The sequence below is a fragment of the Coptis chinensis genome, chromosome 5, assembly GCF_015680905.1.
Source record: "Coptis chinensis isolate HL-2020 chromosome 5, ASM1568090v1, whole genome shotgun sequence".
Classification (NCBI taxonomy): Eukaryota; Viridiplantae; Streptophyta; class Magnoliopsida; order Ranunculales; family Ranunculaceae; genus Coptis; species Coptis chinensis.
In genome coordinates this window covers 49,777,624-49,798,710 of record NC_141460.1, presented here as the reverse complement: position 1 = coordinate 49,798,710, position 21,087 = coordinate 49,777,624, and the positions used below count along the sequence as shown (strand labels likewise).

Sequence of the window (21,087 nt, the reverse complement as noted above, 5' to 3'; positions counted from 1 at the left end):
TTGGATTCCTAAATATGTATCAGAACTAATTAAATAGTGAGGTATATTGCCAAAAAAGGAAAACTCTGCCATATATGAAAATGTAGAATGCAACATTTCAATTCCGAATTTCATTTCATAAGCACATAGACCTAGTACTCTCAAGGGCAGATATGCACACATTCATACAAGATGCGTCGATAACACATCAACCACGAAGAATGCTCATTGAATCAGATCAATAGTGGTAATCATAAGACGGATTCCGATTTACACCATGTTAAGAAATGAGTTAATAATGCATTTAAAATCAATAAAAATGCTTACCTTTACCAATGAAAAAAAACAAAGCTTTTTAAGTAATTGGTTAAATTTGGTAATGAAAATTAATTTATCTTCCTTAAAAGCTCTCTGGTTATCTCACCAAGCCTTGATTCCGTACTCTTTGAGGGCTATATATAGCCGTATCATACACAGGCTCTAACAAGACAAAGATTGATTTTTCTTCATGCTCAAGTTAATTTTTCAATATATGATTTTAAAAATTTTATTTGTCTCTTACAACAAACTACTCTTTCTCCATGTTCAAGTTAATTTTTCAATTTATGATTTTAAAAATTTTATTTGTCATATTTACTCATTTTAGTTACGTTATTATGATCTATCCTCTCGAAAGTTTGTAAAATCCACCATTGTCCACACTTAGGGGATAAGCGTGGAACTTGTAATGGTTCTAGGTTGGGCCCTTGGAAACCACGATTCATTTTAGCTTTCAAACTGTGGTTTGTTTTGATGTTTCTTGAACCTGCGCACCAAGAGTTTCAGACTTTGTCATGGTGTGCTTGCTCTCACAATTGGCTCAAATTAATGTGATAATGTACAATATTATTTAAAGAGGGCTTCTTCAGTGCGCGAGATGTACCAAAACTCTCGGTGCGCGCGATTCCTGACCACACAATTGAAGGGTAGAACCGGAAACCACCGGGACAAAAAGTTATTAATGAACTAATAAAAAATGATTTCCACCTCCCGCGGATTACTGGAGTTCTAAAAAACAAACACAGAGTTCGCCCCATGGGTCGTGCGATCTTTCTCTCCCGCTAAACCAACCAACAACAATTGAAATATTTGTTCTCGAATCCGATAAGTTAGTTTTTGTTCTCGTTCTATTCTGTTTAATCTGGAAAGAAGAAAAGAAAGAAGGAAGAAGAAAGAAGAAAGAGAAAAGAGAGGAGAGAAGGACTCAAGGTCCAGAAGAGTGAAGAGAGAGTTATAGAGAAAAAGAAAAAGAGAAGAGAAGGAAAAATAGAGTGGGGAGAGAGGTGAATCCCACGGGAAAGAATTAAAAGTAATTGAGGGAGAAGATGAAGGCGATTTTGTCCAAGTTTGGAGCTTGGGAACTCTGTCGATTGAAGATTTGGGAAATTGCTATTAGGTGAGTAATCATTTCTTTCCTAAACCCATATTTTATGTGTATGATTGATTATTCCTAGAAATTTAGAAATTTTGAGTGGTTAGAGAGTTGTTGTTCATTGATTAATGTTATGTGAATTCAATTGCATTCGATTTGTATGTATTAAGTGAACTTGGGTGAATTGGAAATTTAAGTGTATTGAAAGCTATGGATTGATTTTGGGAGGAATCCAACCAATTTGATGTTGCATAATTTAGTTCCGTTGTTTGGGGTCATCTTTGTATGGTATTTACACGTGATTGTTCATTCGATTAGGGGTTTATTGTTCTATGAATAGGTTGCCAGTAAAATACTTCAACAAGCTATTTGTATTAATTTAGAGTTTCTAGCTATGGTTATGGGAGAACTTGTACGTTGGCGAGTGGATTGTTATATACGTGTTTTACATATTCTTAGGATTTAGTAGAAAAAGTACTAGGTGGCATGTTCCTCTACTATATTTCGAGGAGGGCTTCTTCGGTGCGCGAGATGTACCAAAACTCTTGGTGTGCACGATTCCTAGCCACACAATTGAAGGGTAGAACCGGAAACCATCGGGACAAAAAGTTATTAAGGAAGGAAAAAGAAAATGATTTCCACGTTGTTTCCCCTTCCCACGGGCTACTTTTTGAGAGAGTTCGCCCCATGGGTCGTGCGAAATCAGCCCAACTCGAAAAAGAAAAAAGAAAATGATTTCAAACAACAATTGAAATTGAAATATTTAACCAACTCGAATCCGGTAAGTTAGTTTTTGTTCTTGTTCTATTTTGTTTAATCGGGAAAGAAGAAAAGAGAGAAGAAAGAAGAAAGAGAAAAAAAATGAGAGAAGGACTAAAGGTCCAGAAGAGTGGAGAGAAAAAGTAAAAGAGAAGAGAAGAGAAGGAAAAATAGAGTGGGGAGAGAGGTGAATTAAAAGTAATTAATTGAGGGAGAAGATGAAGGCGATTTCGTCCAAGTTTGGAGCTCGGGAAGATTTGGGAAATTGTTATTAGGTGAGTAGCCTTTTCTTTCCTAAACCCATTTTTTTTTTGTGTATGGTTGATTATTCTTAGAAATTTAGAAATTTTGAGTGGTTAGAGAGTTGTTGTTCATTGATTAATGTTATGTGAATTCAATTGCATTCGATTTGTATGTATTAAGTGAACTTGGGTGAAATTTTGAGAAAGCTTAATGCTGGACTGATTTCAAGCTCAATTTGGATTTAGTCTTGAACATGAAAAAATAAGATATGTGAGTATGTTTTTCAACCCAATTGGCCTGATCGCATTCCGAGGCCGGTGGAATTAGTTATGGTGTCTAGAAGTTTGGTTGGCAGAAAACAGTGTGCCAGAAATCAGTTTCTGCGCACTGTGTTCAAGCCCAGTTTTCGCATATTTAGAATTAGATTTAGAATTTTTGTAAAATATAAGAAAATAAGTTCTGTGTGTTAGCTTTTCAACACAAAATGCCTCGTTGCTTTTGGATACCTGTGGAAAGAGTTGTGTCATTCGGAAGATAGCGCATGAAAATTCTAGTTTGCTGAAAATTAGGAATTTCACCAAGTTTGAGCTATTTTTACTTCTAGATGGTATGACATTGGGACTTTGAGTTATGTATGAAAAAGTAAGTTTACATATCCTAGTTTCTAAATAATCAAGTGGTGTATTATTTGGATGAATGTAGGGAAAGTTATAACATCGACAAAGTGGCTAGAAATCCGACTATGGTGTCTTTTTATATGTATGAACCCAGTTTGGGAAATATTCACAGTAATGAACAAAGCATTTTCATAAACTTTTCTTGGGGAATATATGAGATTCCGAATATGAATGTTTATATAAAGTAAGAGCTACGTAAGGTTTGATTCCAATCTTGAAAGATTGGATACGTAGGCAGCCTTAGTTGAAGGTGCAGCCGCTATAATATATATATATATATATAGTTTTTGCAATTAATATATGTGTTTGATGGATGTTGTATCCGTTTATGATTTTGTGTTTTACTTACGGGTTAAGAACCTATATGCCTCTACTTAAACGAGAAACTATCCCGTGAGTCTCGGAAAGTAAGAGGAACTACTTGTCTTGATGCATGTAAGGGGTTAAATAGTATTGTTGCATTCTCTTGAACTATTTAAACTAAACAATAATCATCTGGTATCATATTGATATGTGATTGTGAGCACGTTCGGATTTTTTAGAACTTTAATATTTATTGGTGTTGGTGTGTTACCCATGGGAACTTAGGGGTTCTAAAGATGATATAAGAAATTGAAATGGATGAAGCTTGTGTTGTTTATTAATAAGTGGATATTATGGTATATATCCTAAAGAGCTTTGTACTAGTGTTGGTAGTGACTTTTCATTTCCGTTTTATTTTAAAATGATTGATCGACTCCTGGGGTTTTGGATTTACAATTAGTTTGCTTAAGGGCACAGTATAAGTTGTATATTTTTCTTTTGTAAACTTTTATTTAACTTATAAGAAATATTATATGTTTGTGTGTAGTCCCTAGTTCGCCACGACTCCTGGTTTATTTTGATATTGTATTTATATATTGGGTTTGGCATTAATGAGAATGTCGGATAAAATTTCTTGTTAAGTTCAAGGTGTTAGAAAAATTCTTTGGTTGATCACCAAGGTGGATAGGTATTACCCGTTAGCCCAAGAATGGTTGTTTAAATCCTCGACCTCAAGAGTAGGCGAGAGATATGATATATAGCGCGTAAATGCATAAATCCAACCTTCTCAGCGTTTTGTGTGCCTGACTGCCTGAGTTTATATCCCGACTAAGACGGTTGCCTTTTACTGAGAGTGAGGATTGGTTATGCGAGGAGACATAGATGGATATATGTGTCAGTCTGTATAGGTGACTATTGTGGCCGTGGCTAGGGATATTTGTGTGTTATATTATAATGATTTTAGACTATGTAGTTAAGTTTGAATTATTATATATGTTAGCTAGTTTTACTCGTTTAAAATATGTTTTGTAGAATGGTAAGTATACTAACCTTCTTACAGGGGTGGATGATCGTATAATGATTTTGCAAAAGGTAAATTTATTTTATTTGTTAGTTAACTTTGCTAAAAGGACGCCTCACACTGTATAGAGGAACTAACAGTCCTGATGTAAATTATACAAGGTTTTTAGTAGATTTTAGATGCGCAAGAGAAACTAATGCGTTCCGAGGGAAGGAACTAAATTGTCTCGAGGCGTAAAGGTTACTCACCAATTGCTTAACGGTCAGTTACTTTACTGTTCTGGCATTTGTTGAGACGATTAAGTAGCTGGGTTGAGCAATGAGATGTATATTATTATGATTTTCAGGTTTTGACAGGATTTATGTTTATGAAATGTTGAAAATACATAGGAGACTCTGTCGATTTTTTTTTTAGAATGTGATATTTATTTTTTGTTTTAGTATATTAGGTTATAGTTAGTGGGTATTTTAAGTTCCAGCCTGGACTCGTGCGAGTCAAACCCGCTCACGTCCTGGTTTATTAGATTGTTGAATATTCAGATCGAGCTCTTTTATCTGAATATTCAATTGTCTGAAAAAAAATTAGGGCGTGACAATTATATTACTATTCTAGAACCCACCCACCCACATACACACACATATACATCTCAAGGAGCCATTCAGAAAGAGAGCACTGAGTGGCCAATCTATATGACTTGACTACTAGTGAGAGTTTATACTAACAAACTTGGAGTGTGTTGGGAATCAGCCTCACTACACCATAATAGGATATTTGCAACACGCACCTTTTTTGATTTGCAACGCTTATTTACCGTTAGTAAATTGCCAATGCTGGCAATGTTGTAAAACATTGCTTTATTTGAGTGAATTTCCGGAATTAATTGCTAACGCTTAAAAAGCGTTGGAGAAGTGTTACAAACTTAAAAATTTCGCGAACAGAGGAAAATGAAAAAAATCGAAATATAAAACATAACTTTTTTTTTCTCTCTCTCTCTCTCTCACGCCCCATTATTTTCGCACTCCTCAAAACCTAATTTTCAGATTCAGATTCAATCAAAGAAAAGAAGAAGAAGAAGAAGAAGAAGAAGAAAAAACAAGGTAATAATCTTTCATTTTCTTTCTAGTTTTTTTCATTCCTTTCTTGATTTAACCACCGTTTCATTTTCTGTGTACTAGTTTACGTTTTTTTTTACTATTAATAGAAACTCTCATGAAATCATCTCTTCGAGTTCCAATACTAGTCTTCTTGTGTTTATAAACGGTACTAGTTTGTGATGATGAGTTGTTTTTGGGTTGGGTTTTTCTTTCTACTTTTAGTAAAAAGAAAAATGTACCGTGTCCGGTTCTCTTTGATTTGCTTGTTTGTTTCTCATGTACTATTGTTACTTTTCCATGTTTTCAAATGTAAAAGATGGTTCTCTTGTAGCTCTGAAATGAACGACTGTTTTACCCACTTGCAAAACTTGATTTACTGCCATGGATCTATTTTTAATAATATGTATGTTCTGTTTATGTAATATTATCTGTAAATCATGTGTGTGAAGTGTGTTGTTGTTCATACTTGTAACATGGTTGTTATATGTTTGATTTTGTGACCTTTCTTGTAAATTGATGGTCTGTCTTGTAGCTCGCTTCATTATGAACTTGAGTTGTTACCCATTACCATCATTCATATATATACCGTTGGCTGTTTTATCAATAATCATTTGGGAATGTTCGTTTGTTCGCTTTTGAAATTTGTCTAGTACATTGAGAATGTGGAATGTGGTTTGCATAGTGTCCTCTCACCACAATATTTTCGACCGAAGGGTCATCGATGATTGTGCAAAAGCTGCTTAGATATTGAGCGACTCTTGTTGGTAAAAGCAGAAACAATGCAGATAATAGCAAACCCCTAAGTAAGACGTGATCATCTATAAAGGGTAGGGGGCAAAATGGTGTGCTAGTGGTTGTTTTAGTTAGTTTAGTTAGTGTCTTAGAAATGGATGTTTAGCTAGTGGTTGTTTTAGTTAGTGTCCACAGCCCATATTTTGTCTCAAGTTGCAGCTTTACTTGGTATCTAATTCCTCTTCTTTGATCCGGTGGTTGGTGTAAAATTGAACATGGTGGTTTGCTACTAGTTGTGGCCTTCTGGTTTTGATATGATAATTTCTCTCGTGGTGCTCGAATATGTAGATTAGGTTTGATTTGTTGGCATTTATTCTAGTATGTTATTTAGAATACTAGCAGGAAATCTGTATATGCCTTTGACTTGCTAGGCTTCTCTCCCGATGATCGCTTTCTTAACAGTTTACGCTCACTTTTCTAGAATCTGCCAAGAAGAAAGGATTTGATCAGTCGGTGTTAGCATTACATTGCTTTATTTGAATTACAATGTGGTCTGCTCACTTAAATGAATATTATCTTGATATTTCACTCTATATAAGACCCGAGCAAGTATCACACTTGAACCACAGCGATAAGGCTTTTGCGCACACAATTGAGGGCTGGCGTTGTTCTGACTGTTCAGCCTGCAAATTACAGCTCTTGGAAAAATAGGTGAATTAATTCTCCCGCCAGAAAACTGCGGGGGTGGGAAACCAAGGCCCAAACCAACACCCCGACCCGTTTCATATAACCTTGGGCCGATATTGGGCTGTCACATGAAAGAGATTTGGAGTGAGGGGGTCTTCTTTGCGTGTGGAACAAGAAATGAAGTACACATGTAAACAACTATTACGTGGAAAACAATGAGAAATTATTAGTGCAATTTCTCTTCATCGGAAAAAATAATAATAACAATAGCAGTGCAATTTCATATTGAAAGTTTAGTAAAAAGAGAATTCCATTTGACTTCATAATTTAATCTCGTATTCGTTATTTTCTTTTCCATGTAACTACTTTGAAAGTTTGTCAAAGAAAATTCAATTGACTTTGGAATGTATTATTATTATTCCTTTTTTGATGAAGTGGTTTCTCCATAGATTACAAAAATTCTTTAAAGGACTTTTTGTTCCCATAGGCCAAAGAACTGAGTTGTTAAACACACAGTAGAGGAATGCAGTATTTTCCTTTGAGTCCGGCTACAAAGAATCGTTCTACGGGATCAAATTCCAGCAACCATTACTAGTTGTCGTTGGATTGTTTCGTTCTTAATCTCGCACACACAGATCTTGGTGCACACACACGAATCTTGGATCTAAATCAACGAAGACTTGTAACGGTTCTTTGGGATCGTAAATATTGTGTATGATCGAGGGTGTCAATTGTTTGTCTCAATCAATCTCAATGCAAATTTTTTTTTGTGGACTAGCTAAGATAGAAACTATTTTAGACAAAATTAGAAAAGGTTGAGGTGTTGGTTTATCGAGTCCACGTAATAACGTATGCAAAGACCTCACGCAATTGTGTAGTAACAAAGCAGTCCACGTAATAACAACTCTATATAAGAACCGAGCAAGTATCACAATTTGACGTCGACTGAGTATTGATAGCTGCTGTTGTTTGAAGTTTTCTTATGTTCAGTGGTGAAACAATGATGAAGTATATGTGGTTGCTTAGATAAAGATATGTCGACTGAGGGTTCGACGGCGGTGCCTGCCTAAGGTGGTAGTATAGCCCAATGTTACGGCAGATTAAATCAATTTTTCTTTGTTAATATTCTTTGTTAATTCTATTTATAGCTATTCCTTTAATATCATAGACTTAGCTAGAATTCGAGAATACTAGTGCTGCTTGCTACCTAGGCCAGGCTTCTTGTGGACCGACTTTAGAGCTTACTTTTGATGTAGTTGAAGTCGAAGTTTAGGATTCAACGACTTACACAAATGCCGTAGTACTCGTGTCTATATTCAAGGTTTGATTGTGTATTATGTTGTATCAAATCGATAGATTACACAATGTGCTTGTTCAACCCCCCACGTCTAATTTTGCAGAATGTCTCAGCCAATTCAGAAAAGAGTGGATGAATGAATTGGACAGATTTGGAGATGTGTACAAACAAGGGGTGACTGATTTCATTCAATTTGCGATGAACAACCGCTCGACCCGACCCTTGTCCTTGTCCTTGCAGAATGTCGAAATGGAAAAAGCTTTGTGTTTGATACAATCTCTAGACATTTGATTAAGTACGGGATAGATAAGAATTATCGTGTATGGGTTTTACATGGTGAGAACCCATGTACGGATCCAGTGGTGGAGCCCATGATTGAAGAAGAAAACAATGAGGCCGAAGGGCTTGGGATGGGGAATTTTGTTGATGCTTCTTAGGGAGTGCATGAAGTAGTTGCAGGTGATTTGAATGAGGATGAAGAAAATCATATGGAGGATTTTGAACCACCACCTTTTCTTGAACGTCATTTGGGGAAGAGGTACAACGAATATAAGAAAATGGCTGAACAAAAGCTATACCCTTCATGTGAGGCTCCGTTACTACACTTTTCAGCAGTTGTTGACCTTCATAACTTGAAGAAGAAATATGGTTGGTCAAGAACTAGTGTGTCTGCACTTTTGTCCCTTTTGAGGATATGGTTCCCAGAAGGAATCACTTTGCCATCAAAGTACCCTGTAATGAAAGCAATGCTGAAAGATCTAGGAATGAAAGCCACAAGTATCGATGCATGTGAGAACAATTGTATGTTATACTGGAAAGATGATGCTAAGTTAACGGAATGTCGTCAGTGTAAAGCACCCAGATACAAAGTGAAAGAAGGAAAGATGGGTAAGAAAGAAACAAAAGAGCCAAATAAAGTTTTGAGACATTTTCCCTTGATTCCAAGGCTCAAGAGGTTGTACACTATCCCATGGATAGCGAATGAAATGACATGGCACGACCGAGCTACACCTTCTTGGGATCATATGCGACATCCCATCGACTCAATCCAGTGGAAAACATGTAAAAAGAGTTGGCCTGATTTTGCTCAGGAAGAAGGGTAATGTTTGGCTTGGAATTGCAACTGATGGTTTCAATCCTCGTGGAATACAATCCACTAGCTACAGTTGTTGGCCTGTTTACTTGGTACCTTATAATCTCCCCCCTTCTTTATGTATGAAACCAGAGTTCCAAATGATGTGTTTGCGATACAAGGCGGGCGAAGGCACCGGGTCAAGATATCGACGTTTTCTTCAGCCATTGTATGAGGAGTTGGAACAGTTGTGGAAGGAAGGGTGCCGGGCTTATGACATGCATAAAAACAGCATTTTACCTTGAGAGCTATGCTAATGTGGGGTATTCATGATTTTCCTGCTTTTGGAAACTTAGCGGGTCTGTATAACACATGGTTACAAAGCATGTCCGATTTGTTCGTGATAACACTCAATCGATATATCTTGAGCATGCAAAGAAGATTGTTTACACAAACTATCGCCCCTTTCTTCCGTTGGGTCACCCGTTTCGGTCAGGCAAATACTTGGGACTTAAGACTGAAGAGTTGAACATTGCTCCACTAAGGTTAAGTGGAGAAAAAGTTATGCAGCAGGTGAGTCATATCAAGTATAAGCCGGGTAAAATCCCAACTGGTAGCAAAAGAAGCACATCTGATGTGAATTTGGATGATAGTGTAGATGATGAAGATGTTCAAGTTACAGAGGCTTGGTATAAAAGGTCTATTTTTTGGGATATGCCCTATTGGCCCACTCATAAATCCCGACATGTTGTTGATGTGATGCATACCGAGAAAAATGTTGCGGAACATCTACTAAATTACATCCTAGACAAGAAAGACAAGTCAAAGGATACAATGGGTCTTGCCGAGAAGATATGAGGAAGATCTTGAATTCCATTAATTCGTCGTGGATGCAATCGGACCCATCCGGAAAACCAATAAAACCGAAGGCTCCATTTGTCTTAGCTAAAGACGAAAGTTAAATTTCTGCAAAATTTTGAAGGACTTGAAGCTTCCTTCGGTTTCTCATCAAATCGAGCAACATTGTCACTTTAAATCCACCGGTTTTGCTCAGAATGAAATCTCATGACTATCATGTCATTATGTGTTATTTGCTACCTGTATTGCTTCAACATGCTTTTCCTAAACATCGCGGACTGCGAAGAGCTATTCATCAGATAAGCTTATTCTTCAACTTGTTGTGCTCTAAAGTCTTAGTCCGACAACATATCCAAGAGGCCAAGTACATGGTTGCAGAAGCATTGTGCGTGCTTGAAAAATATTTTCCACCATCGTTTTTGATATCGATCCACCTCATGGTGCATTTGGTGATGAAGCTTTCTTTGTGGAACTGTGCATCAAAGGTGGATGTTTCCATTTGAACGGTATGTAAATTACTTTTACCTTAATATCTTCTCTAGCTTTTTCTATAATTGGATTTTAAAAATTGAAAGTGTATACTTAAATTTCTTATTCTAATAGGGCGATGAAAGAGTGTAAAAATATTCCCAGCAATAAACGATATGTTGAAGGGTCCATTGCAGAGTCATATATTGTTTCTGAGTCAGTTAGGTATGCTATGGAGTATATGCCCAATTCGCGGGATGGAAATCATAAATCGAAGCGTGTGGCCTTTCTGGATGAAGATGGCGAGTATAGTGATGAAGGGGCCTTTGCTTTCGATGGTAAGATCGCGGACCTTAAGTGTGAAACAATGGATTCAAATACGTAGATGGGTCTTGTTTCGACTAGACGTCGAAAAGCTTGATGATTACTACAGGTGTGTTTTTTTTGACACATTTGGTTTCTAAACCCACTCTAGTACTCTACATGAAAATACTCATGCGTAATTGCATGAATGATTTGTAGTGAATACCGCTCCTTACAATCTCGTGGTAGAGGAAAAGGGGTTGCAAAGTCAGAAGTGCAGATACAAACAGATTTCATTGTCTGGTTATATAACAAGGTATTGTTTAATTCATCCATTAGTTAAATAGGAAATCTGAAGTTAGTAATATTAGCTTTCTAACTATCGTCTTTTTACAGTTATTGGCTGCAAATGACACCAAGAGTGACTTATGGCGATTAGTTGAAGGACCATTGCACCAAGCTAAAATGTATAGAAAGTACCGCATCAATGGTTTTGTCTTTTCTACTAGGTCGCATGACGAAACAGTTGCCACACAAGATAGTGGTGTTTGCATGGAGGCAATCACTTCGTTTACGTCAAGTAGGAAAGACAAAAATCCAGTCGATGCATCGACGAAGTGGTATGGGGTTATTGAACAAATATTAGAGCTGGACTATACAGACTTTCAACAAGTAGTCTTTTATTGCAATTGGGTGAGGGTGGAGGACAAGACCAATGGCTGCAAGCTCTGTCGGACTCTAATTTGGTGTTGGTCAATCTTAATAAGATGAAAAGTGTTGATCAGTACTTTGATGAGCCGGTCATTCTCGCTTCCGAAGCTAGTCAAGTGTTTTACTCGAAGGACTTGAAAAATCCTAATTGGTCGGTAGTCATCCATTCATCGAGGTGATTGACGTGTGGAGTTGACTCACTAGATGTACTAACTGTTTTCCAATCTACCCTTGAGGACCAACCTAATTTGAAGCCTTTGATGAAGTGCTTAACCTGATTGTAATTGTTTTAGTTTCCAAACTATGATACAATTTTTTGCTTTAAAGTTTCCAGTCTTAATATGTATGCTTATTGTGTATATTATTATTATTATTCATTTTGTTTGTTATGTATCTCTCTGGGGTTTATTAAATTGGTGGTATGTGTGATAAGGTAATGAAATACTTTTGTTTGGATTGAAATGTTTATATACTTTTATTTATTCTTCTTTCTCACCTTTCATGATTATATTTTTCAGTACCAGACTACTAATAGACTATTTTGCAATATATGTTAGGATTTCATTTGAAATGGTATCAGGTCAACCACAGCCTAGTGCATCTCAACCTTACGGTTCTCCCTCATGCATCACGACCTTCTACTTCGGTTTTTCACGGCATCTCAACCTTCAAAGACATGCAAGAATCAGAAAATGTTAGGAAGTTACCTATATTGATTGATATTGATGGTGTTGTCGTTGGTGATAATGCCTCGGATGGAATACTCGCGTCTTTGGTAGTCTTATTCGAGCTCAGATCCCAGCTTAGTTACACCGATTGGAGGCTTGTACATCCCGACTTCAAGGATAAGGTTTGGAATGCCTTAATGGTAAGGTTTACCTCTGATTTTTTTTGCATACTAGACATTTTGAGTTTTAGCTTCATTCACATTACTATATAACTTGTGTTTTACAGCGTGAATTTGAAGTTACAAATGTCGACCAAGCACTAGCTCGTTAACATGCAGAAAAAAACCTTTGTACTAAGTTTAGATATGGAAAATGGGTCTTGAGAAAAGATATATTGAATAAGTTTGAGACCTTGGAAGAACAAATCGCCGCATGCCCAGATGGCATTGATCCAAATCATTGGGAACAGTTTGTACTATATGAGAACACTCCTGAAGTGATGGCAAGAAAAGCGAAGAATGGTGAGAATATAAAACTGAATGATTCTCGACATACACTTGGGGATCATGATGCCAACATGTTGCATAAAATGGTAGGTGTCTTTCCATAAATTTTTAAATTTTGATCACGATATGCTAACAATTATTTACCAATGTACATGTAGAATAAACAAAATCCTGACAAGATACATGGATGGGTAGACAGTTGGAAAGCAGGACATGAACGTCGTAATGGAACTGTTTTGGAGAGTGCTCGAGCCCGTTATGTGAGTTTGCATTTCACTTGAGTTCCAACTATAATTTTGTTAAGTCTTTGTTATTATAGACAATTTTTTCTCGACTGATTTACCTTAAGTTTGTACTAACTTGCTAGTTTTGAACTACTTTCCATGGAAAACACTATAGGAATTGGTGGAGGCTGCTCAAAAGAAAAGAAAAAATGCAACTTCAAGTGGAGAGGGCAGTGCAAGTCATCTTGATTTTGATAATGACGAATTGACCGAAGTTTTAGGAGCGGACAAAAGGAATAGGACTCGTGGAATCAGCTCTAACCTCTCTAAAAAGCAATTAAAACGTACAAGTATTGTGAAGGTGATGTTAGCACAAGCAAGGTCTTCATCAAATTCTGAATTTAAGGGTGAAATGAGTGAGATGAAGTCCTCCATAGCTAGAGTTGAGGGTGTGTTGATGGTGAGTTTGCCTTAAATATAAAACTTATTGCTTTCATCATATATATAAATCTTAGTTTTGTTTTTCATTTTGTCAGGATATGCTTAAGCTTGTAACCAACAATGGAATGTCGAATAGTCAACCGCCGCGTGGGGATACAACACCCGGAACCGATGTTGGTTCCAACTCAGTTCGCCGTTCGTCTCAACAGAATTTAATGAATATGTTTGAACCTGTGAACCCTCCTGCGAACCCTCCTGCAAACCCTCCAGCGAACCCTCCGGCAAACCCTCCTGCTGAAACGTTGAGTGCACCTCTTAAGGTTATCCTATTAGGTAGAGATGGTGTTCCGGTTGCTAGGGGATATGTTATGACTACCACCGCTAATATTTGCCATGGCAGAGTCGTCCTTGGAGGGGAGAAAAAGATCTACATCCAGGAAGTCTTGGTTCCTAATGCTCCTATTTATGATGGACCTCAATTTGGCTGCTCGGACCTTAGTGATTTTGTTGAAGGGGGGCCTTTGATTTGGCTTGAATCAAGGTTGCAGTATGAGTAATCTATTGTGTGGGATATGCAAACTTTTTTCTATTTTGGTTTTTTGAGTATGTTTTTTGTAAGTAATGGTACGAGCCTTTTGCAAGATGTAAGAATGACATAACAAACTTGTGCACTATAGCTTGTTATGATGGTATGATGGCTAGATGGTTTATAAGAATGTTATATTATGAAAGTTTTTGTTTTTTTGCAAGTTGAAGAGATAACAACCCGTTTTTAACTCCGCCCGGTGCAAAAAAGTAATGAAAGTCTTTACCTTTGCCGGTCCCAAGCCCGGATAAAGGAGGAGGGAGAGTGGTGGACGATTCTGCGGTTATGCTACGTTGGTTGGCGTCCATCGGTAGGACAACAACAATTGTTCTTCGTGGTGGAGCTGATCGGTATCCGAACACCAGTAATTGTGTGATCTAAATAAATCTTGTGTGTTAACGATTACTCATTGATGAACATCCTCTGTTTTCATTTCAGTTTATTGAGGAGGCCGGCGAAGTTTGCATGATCGATTATGATAGAAGTTAAGCAATAAAACCTAAAAGATTGCAATTACGTGGACACAATGGTCCGTCCACTTGTTTTACATTATAATATGTGCATAGTTTACGCTCAGAAATTGACTAGCTAATTTGAGCATTCAAATACTTCAAGCACTGATAGTTACATTTTCTTTCTTTTAGGTATTTCATTAAGCATGGATCAGGTTTGTTTATTTTCTTTTTGTAATGCATCCTCGAAATTTTTGCTCACCTATTTTTGCTCATTTTGTTGTAAAGTGGAAGAATCTCCGGAAACATATGGATGCAATTGACAAAGCATTAGCTGAGAACTCTTAAGCAGTTGGTATGTCATTCCTTGAAGCAGCATTTTGTAAGAAGCGTTAGTGTTTATGTTTTTTTACCCTGCATACGAAATGGCGGTTACTCTACTAACCGATTAGTGTAAGCATCCTTTTGAGTATACATTAAGTGTTTGAACTTCGGCAAAAATATGAAATATGTCGTCCCATTGTGATTAGAATGCTTTCTTTTTTTCGATGTATGAGCAGCCTTTTTACTCTTCTGATCATCTTGAGTTCATCGCAAGTATGTCTTTTAGTGATAAGGCCATTATTGTTTTAATGTTGTATGAGACTATGAGCTGCCTTTTTGTATTCTAGGAATTCAACTTTATTGGGCTATAGTAGGTGTTTAATCCCTGTTTTCCCGGAGCGGGGGTTTGAACTATGCATTATTCTCAAGTAGATTACATTCAAATTCACCTTAGCTGCCCCTACCCACCCTATGGTTAGTTTAGTTAAGTGATAGGCTGCTTTTGTTGCACTAATGAGTATAATAAGTGTACTATCAATTTTATTGGATTTAATAAACCGGCTCTCGCTAAAGCGCCCAAACCCTCCTTATGTGGAGGTTTGTTGGAAAACAGAAAATAAAATTTGGAAGTATAGCTTGCTAAACTGTGTAACTTTGAACTGTTACCATGCTCTCCTGTATGATGTATTTTAATGAATGCTAAATCTAGTGACTTTGACTGACTAAAACAAAAATCTCCCGTGGTTTGTTTTGAAGTATAGCAGATAGGAACACATACATTTCTAAAGTTGAAGTACACATTGCGAGTAGCACTTGCATCCGCAACTGTGGCTGAATTGCAAGTATGTTTGAAAATTCGACAAAAAATAGTGTGGGCTATAAGTCTAGTCATGCATTATAAACTGATTTAAGAGTGTCATTATTGTTCCAGGTTCGAGTCAACGACCCAAAAGCAAACCCCCCTCTATTCTCTTCAGGAGTTATAGGTAAAGACAACTCGATTGCGAGGCACGGGATCCATGGGCTATACTGGTTGTTCAATGCAGATGTACCGAGAGCTCAACTTGTGGAAGGAAAGAATACCGTATTTCTAACTCAACCACAAGCACACACTTCTTGGCAGGAAATAATGTACGACTATATTCGCCTAGAAGGGCCACCGAGTTCCGGTTTAAAAAATATTGCAAATGAATATTTTGAATGGATGAAAAGAAAGTGTCTAATGGAATCCGAACAGCATACTCGGTCTGAGCAAAGTTGTTCGCCGTCAAGACCTTCGAAGTTCAAGATGCAAATGAAGATACATCCCACTCACCGCAGATTCTCGACATGGATATGGAAGGTCGGTTACCTTTATCGCAATTAACACTTTCATTTTCTTTCACGATTGCAATCTTTTTGAAAGAATTTATGAAAGATAGCATTATATGGAATTTAGACATCTAGGATTACTTTTTCTTTTCCGTAACTAAGTCAGTCAGTCTCATTTCCTGCATTTACAACGATACTGTAATATGTCCATTATATTTCATGACTCGAAGCATTTCTCTGTGTGGTTGATTTGTCTATAGATGAGAGTCAGCAGCCCAATGAAGACCTTGCGAAAGCAGCCATGGCATATGATAGTGCGGCAATCCTGCTTGGATGTGCAGGTAAGGACAAGCCAAATTTACCACCGACTGAGTTCAGTGCTCAAGAACCGGCATTTCATAAGTTACATACCGTGGAAGAAATTTGAAATTTTGGGTTTTACTTTCACTACTGCCTTTGGCCAAAGTAGCAGTCCTTTAGGAACGACTCCATCTCACTTTGGAGCTCAGACTTCTCTGTTTGGTGAGTCCCTTTCCCGTGCAATACTTGAATTTTTTAGCTTAAATTTTCCAATAAAATTTTCAGACTTCTCTTCAGCGTTAATAATAGTGTATCGTATAATTTTTCTGCTGTCTGTTTCCTATTAACACCCAAAAAGGGAGTAGGGGCATGGTGGAGAGAAATATGTATGCGAGAAATATATATGCTGTTCTTACATTGGTTCTGGGGTCATGTGCAGGTCGCAAAGGTGCACAGAGGTGGACTGCATGATGTAATAACACCGAGATATCACCATCCATTATTTGCCAAAACAAAAGTTTCACCCGGGATGGATGAGAGCCCCACTTCACCTTCACAAAATGGTATTCTGCTAGTATTGTTCTCTGTGCCTAACACAAGATTGTATACCTGTATACCTCTCTCTCTCTCTCTCTCTCGTGAACGTTTTAGGGATTCTAGAGAGTTCCGAGCTAGAGCAACCTTAAACCAAAACAACGATGACGGCATGATGAGGTTTTCTACACTGAACTATACCTGTTGTTTCATCTATAAAGCAGTTGTAAACCTCATCATTTATACCATTTTCATAGCTATGCACCTTTAAAATGTTTACTTAGTTTCTTTCATTTCTAAATACAACAGTGCTATTTCTTTCATTTCTTTTGCCCCAGTTTGAAGTTCAAAAATATCGGTAATTCAAAGAGGAAAAGCTTAGAAACAAGATTCCAAGGTATGGACATTTTATCTTTAAAGCTAGTTCCTCTAACTAAAAACGTTATTGATTTGGGTGAATACTCGATGGTCAAAGGAGCCCAATCAATGATCGTCATTGTATTTGGCTATACGGTTTTATTCAAGTCATCCAATTCCATTGGCCTACCATGTAGCTATGGTACATTACCAGTGAATTCCACTCACTACAATGCATATGTAGTAATGGATATGTACCCACTACCCACTAAGATGCATGTGTATGTGTACAATAAATTGGTCTAGAGAGTCTCATTTTAAAAAAAAAAACAACTCAAAATTCCTACCAATAATTTTTTTTTGGTTTTAATACCCCCTGCATTGTTGTTTTTTTTATCACCAGAGGAACGACTCCATCTCACTTTGGAGCTCGGACTTCTCTGTTTGGTGAGTCCCTTTCCGTCGCAATACTTGAATTTTTCAGCTTAAATTTTCCAATAAATTTAGTGACTTTAGTTAGTGCACACGCCATTGCCGGCATCAGTTTTACACTTTTACTCAATTTTTGTCTCTGCTAGTAATTATTGAAGGATTCACACAAGTACTATTCTCAAGTGTTTTTACTTGTTCAAATTCATTTATAGGTCTTTATTGAAGGATTACTTACTTGCCAATAATGTGTTTTTTTTTTTTTGTGGGGAAGGATGCATTTGTGCTGTGTAGGGTGTTTAGGAAAAGTGGACCGGGGCCGAAGAATGGGGAGCATTATGGTGCGCCTTTGATTGAGGAAGAGTGGGATGATAATAATGTTGTGTTTCCGAAAAGTGAATTTGATCATGATTGCACTTTGGATGGATTTGATGAATATGTTCAAGCACAACAGGTTTGGATTTTGTTTATTTTTGAATGTGTTTCTGTTTTTCTGCATTTTGTTGTCAAGTGGTATGTCTGTATGAGATCTTATTATTTGGGGTTATTTGGTGGTTCAGGGTATATAGCTTTGTGTATACTGTTGTAGTGATGATGTTGTGATGAATTTGATTTGAACTGTAAGTGGAAATAGGCGTTGTGATAGCAGTTTGATCACAAAACTTTATTACTCCTAGGGAACTGATATTAATGTGTTATACCACCAAATTGGTTTAGCTGGTCTCGCTACAAAAATGAGAATTTTTTTTTTATTAGCAACCCATCAGCAACGGTTCATAACCGTTACAAACGAATTTTAAATTATTTTTTTTTAAATTAACTAACAAATTTGCAACGCTTTATAACCGTTACAAACAAATTTTAAATTATTTTTTTAAAAATTAACTAACAACTTTGCAATGGTTAAAAACCGTTGGTAAAAATTTTAACAAATTACCAACGCTTAAAAAGCGTTTGTGAAATTTCTGTTTGCAACGCTTTTTAAGCGTTGGAAATTTCTGTTTGCAATGCTTTGAATTTTTGTTTGCAACGCTTTTTAAGCGTTGGAAATTTTTATTTGCAACAAATATTTCCAACACTTTACCGACGCCATATTTGCAACGCTTAAAAAGCGTTGCAAAAATTATTAGCAACGCTTTTTTACCGTTGCAAATAGCCTGTTATGGTGTAGTGCCTCCAACTACTGGTTACTTTTTTATGTTGTAATTGATTTGGCAGGTTGCAGGTCCTTATGGGATTCCTCCTACACAGCAAAGCGTGATCTTTTCATTGTTTACCAAACTACTCTATATCTTGTAGAAAGAATCAAGTCATTTTATTTGTTTGATCTTTACACTTACCAAGGGTTATGACATAAGCCATAATATATTTAGAAACTATAATCTAGCAAGAAACCACTCAAGCTAGCAGGTGACATTCTCTCTTTTTTTTTTACTCCTTTCACTACAAGAAAATGGACTTTTTCCCACGGTTACCCGGTATTTTTTCCCACGGTCATAAACCTTTGCATATTCTCCCACAAATTTTGACCGTAGCAAATAGGTTTCTCCTTATTCCGTTACTTCAATATTTTTACCCACGGTTTAAATGTTTACTTGGACCATGGGTGTAGCCTCAAAGAGAAACCGTTAGTACGTTTTTTTAGATCTGGACGAATGTTCCATGCGTTTTGACCGTAGGAATAGGGGCTCCAAAATATTTTAACACAGAACAAAATAATTCCAACACACAGAAATTAAGTTCCCCCACTTAGCTTCGCCCCCACCGCCAGTTACTTTTTCTCCTTCCCTCACAGACAATTGTTTAATTTTTTTTAAAAAAGTAAGGATTTTGATGGCTTTCTTTTCTTCTATATATGTTCTTTTTCTCTAATTGTGTTGTTGACGTGCAGATTTGAAGAGGATATTTGGGCTGATTTGAAATTCGTTTTGCAAGCCTTCTTAAATTCTCGAAACCAAACGTTATGAGATCAGTGTTTCATCAGGTTGTAATCTTCTTGTTTCGTGCTTCACAAGATCGTGTTGCTTCGTTTTTCGATTTTCATCATTCTCGTCAGGTAAGAATTTGGTAAAAATTTATCGTTTATACTTTGAAATTCAAAGTGTATTTCTTTTGATTACGTATCTAAAGTCTATTATTTAAATTTCTCATTTTCAATTCGAAATTTCTGGTGATTTTCTACTATTTTGTCCATGTACAATGCGATGCCTTCTGCTGGAGTCCAACCTGACATTGTGACGCTTAACACCTTGATAAATTGCTACTCTTATATGGGTCGGGTGGATTTTGAGTTTGCTGTTTTGGGGAATATTTTAAAATGTGGATTTCAACTCGATGCTTTTACTTTCAGTTCTCTTCTTAAGGGGATTTCGGGTGGATTGTTTGATCCATCTGCATTAACAAATTTAGTTCAGCCTTCGGGGGAAATCAGTTTCACTGAATGAGCTGAAGTGGCTCAGACCAACCTTTGTATTCCATTTTCTTTATTTGTTTTGATTCCTTTAATCTTTGGGTGCAATTTTATGTCATTTGATGGACTTTTTATTGGATTGTCTTTGAGGTGCCCGATCCGCCATTGATCTCACATCTTATGTTGAAACACCTCTTTTAACTCCCATAGTTTGATGGTGATTTTTTAAGCATTGTTCTTATAAAGGTTGCTTGTTATCCGAGTGAGCAGGAAAGGTTTTTGTTGCTGTTAAAGTAGCTGGAAAGAATGTCATGTCGACAACATCAGTTGTGACGACTGGGCTGGTTTCTTACAAGTAGGTTTCAGTTCACTACATTGATATTCCTTTTAAAACTTTATGTATTACAATTGCAGATATGTCCAAAAGGAGCATCTCACCGAATGTAGTAACCTTCAACATTCTAGTTTATGCTCTTTGCAAAGAGGGTAAGACCAACGAAGCACTTCAAGTTTCAGAATTGATGCTTCAAAGAGGTATAATACCTATTGTCGTTACATTTAATGCTTTGATCCATGGCCTATTTTGCATTTATTAATGCATTGGAGTGGTGTGCTTTCTTCTGAACATCGATCTTATTTTGTTGAGTGGTGTGCTTTATTAATGCATTGGAGTTGTCCTCATGGCTTATTGTTTCCATGCTGCCAGTGGATCTAAAATCTGAGTCTCTCACCTATTTAGCAGATAATTATCCAAGTTGATAATTAATTGAATGAAGAGAAAGGAAAAATGGAAGTCATGATAAAGATTGGATATCATGCTCATTTTTGTATAAGGACTGACCTCCTGTAACTATTGTGTTATCGGCTAATGCTTCAACATCTTTAGCAAAGAACCTCTTCGCCTATGGCCTATTTTTCTATGTTCTCATT

The 21,087-nt window shown here is 36.8% G+C and overlaps 1 protein-coding gene and 4 long non-coding RNA genes across 12 annotated transcripts; all 5 read left to right on the top strand.

Annotated features, from left to right (window-relative positions):
* Nucleotides 1-1,025: 1,025 nt before the first annotated feature.
* Nucleotides 1,026-21,083, top strand: LOC147497782 (uncharacterized). Of its 5 annotated transcripts, XR_015195245.1 has the most exons (5): nt 3,384-4,464; nt 4,555-4,654; nt 18,966-19,018; nt 19,639-19,803; nt 20,421-21,083. It is a non-coding gene; the product is annotated as an uncharacterized LOC147497782 (long non-coding RNA). The 5 variants fall into 5 exon arrangements; XR_015195246.1 differs by lacking the exons at nt 3,384-4,464; nt 4,555-4,654 and adding an exon at nt 1,026-1,414; XR_015195244.1 differs by having other exon boundaries at nt 3,384-4,654; nt 20,428-21,083.
* On the top strand, nt 10,951-11,627 carry LOC147497786 (uncharacterized). Its single transcript, XR_015194174.1, has 3 exons — nt 10,951-11,034; nt 11,124-11,220; nt 11,301-11,627. It is a non-coding gene; the product is annotated as an uncharacterized LOC147497786 (long non-coding RNA).
* Nucleotides 12,292-14,185, top strand: LOC147497785 (uncharacterized). Its single transcript, XM_086560808.1, has 5 exons — nt 12,292-12,488; nt 12,647-12,875; nt 12,948-13,049; nt 13,189-13,473; nt 13,550-14,185. The coding sequence occupies exons 1-5, from the start codon at nt 12,292-12,294 to the stop codon at nt 14,009-14,011; spliced, it is 1,275 nt and encodes a 424-aa protein (XP_086416934.1). The 3' UTR covers nt 14,012-14,185.
* Nucleotides 14,619-16,118, top strand: LOC147497784 (uncharacterized). Of its 4 annotated transcripts, none has more exons than XR_015195239.1 (4): nt 14,619-14,707; nt 14,781-14,847; nt 15,578-15,658; nt 15,748-16,118. It is a non-coding gene; the product is annotated as an uncharacterized LOC147497784 (long non-coding RNA). The 4 variants fall into 4 exon arrangements; XR_015195238.1 differs by having other exon boundaries at nt 15,573-15,658; XR_015195236.1 differs by having other exon boundaries at nt 14,624-14,847.
* On the top strand, nt 16,143-17,033 carry LOC147497783 (uncharacterized). The gene is made up of 3 exons (XR_015195235.1): nt 16,143-16,158; nt 16,388-16,649; nt 16,867-17,033. It is a non-coding gene; the product is annotated as an uncharacterized LOC147497783 (long non-coding RNA).
* Nucleotides 21,084-21,087: the final 4 nt, after the last annotated feature.

Coding starts and splice junctions, on each gene's coding strand:
- LOC147497785 (XM_086560808.1), top strand. CDS start 12,292: ATGCAAGAATCAGAAAATGTTAGGAAGTTACCTATATTGATTGATATT. Junction 13,050..13,188: donor AGAGTGCTCGAGCCCGTTAT/GTGAGTTTGCAT, acceptor AAAACACTATAG/GAATTGGTGGAGGCTGCTCA. Junction 13,474..13,549: donor GAGTTGAGGGTGTGTTGATG/GTGAGTTTGCCT, acceptor TCATTTTGTCAG/GATATGCTTAAGCTTGTAAC.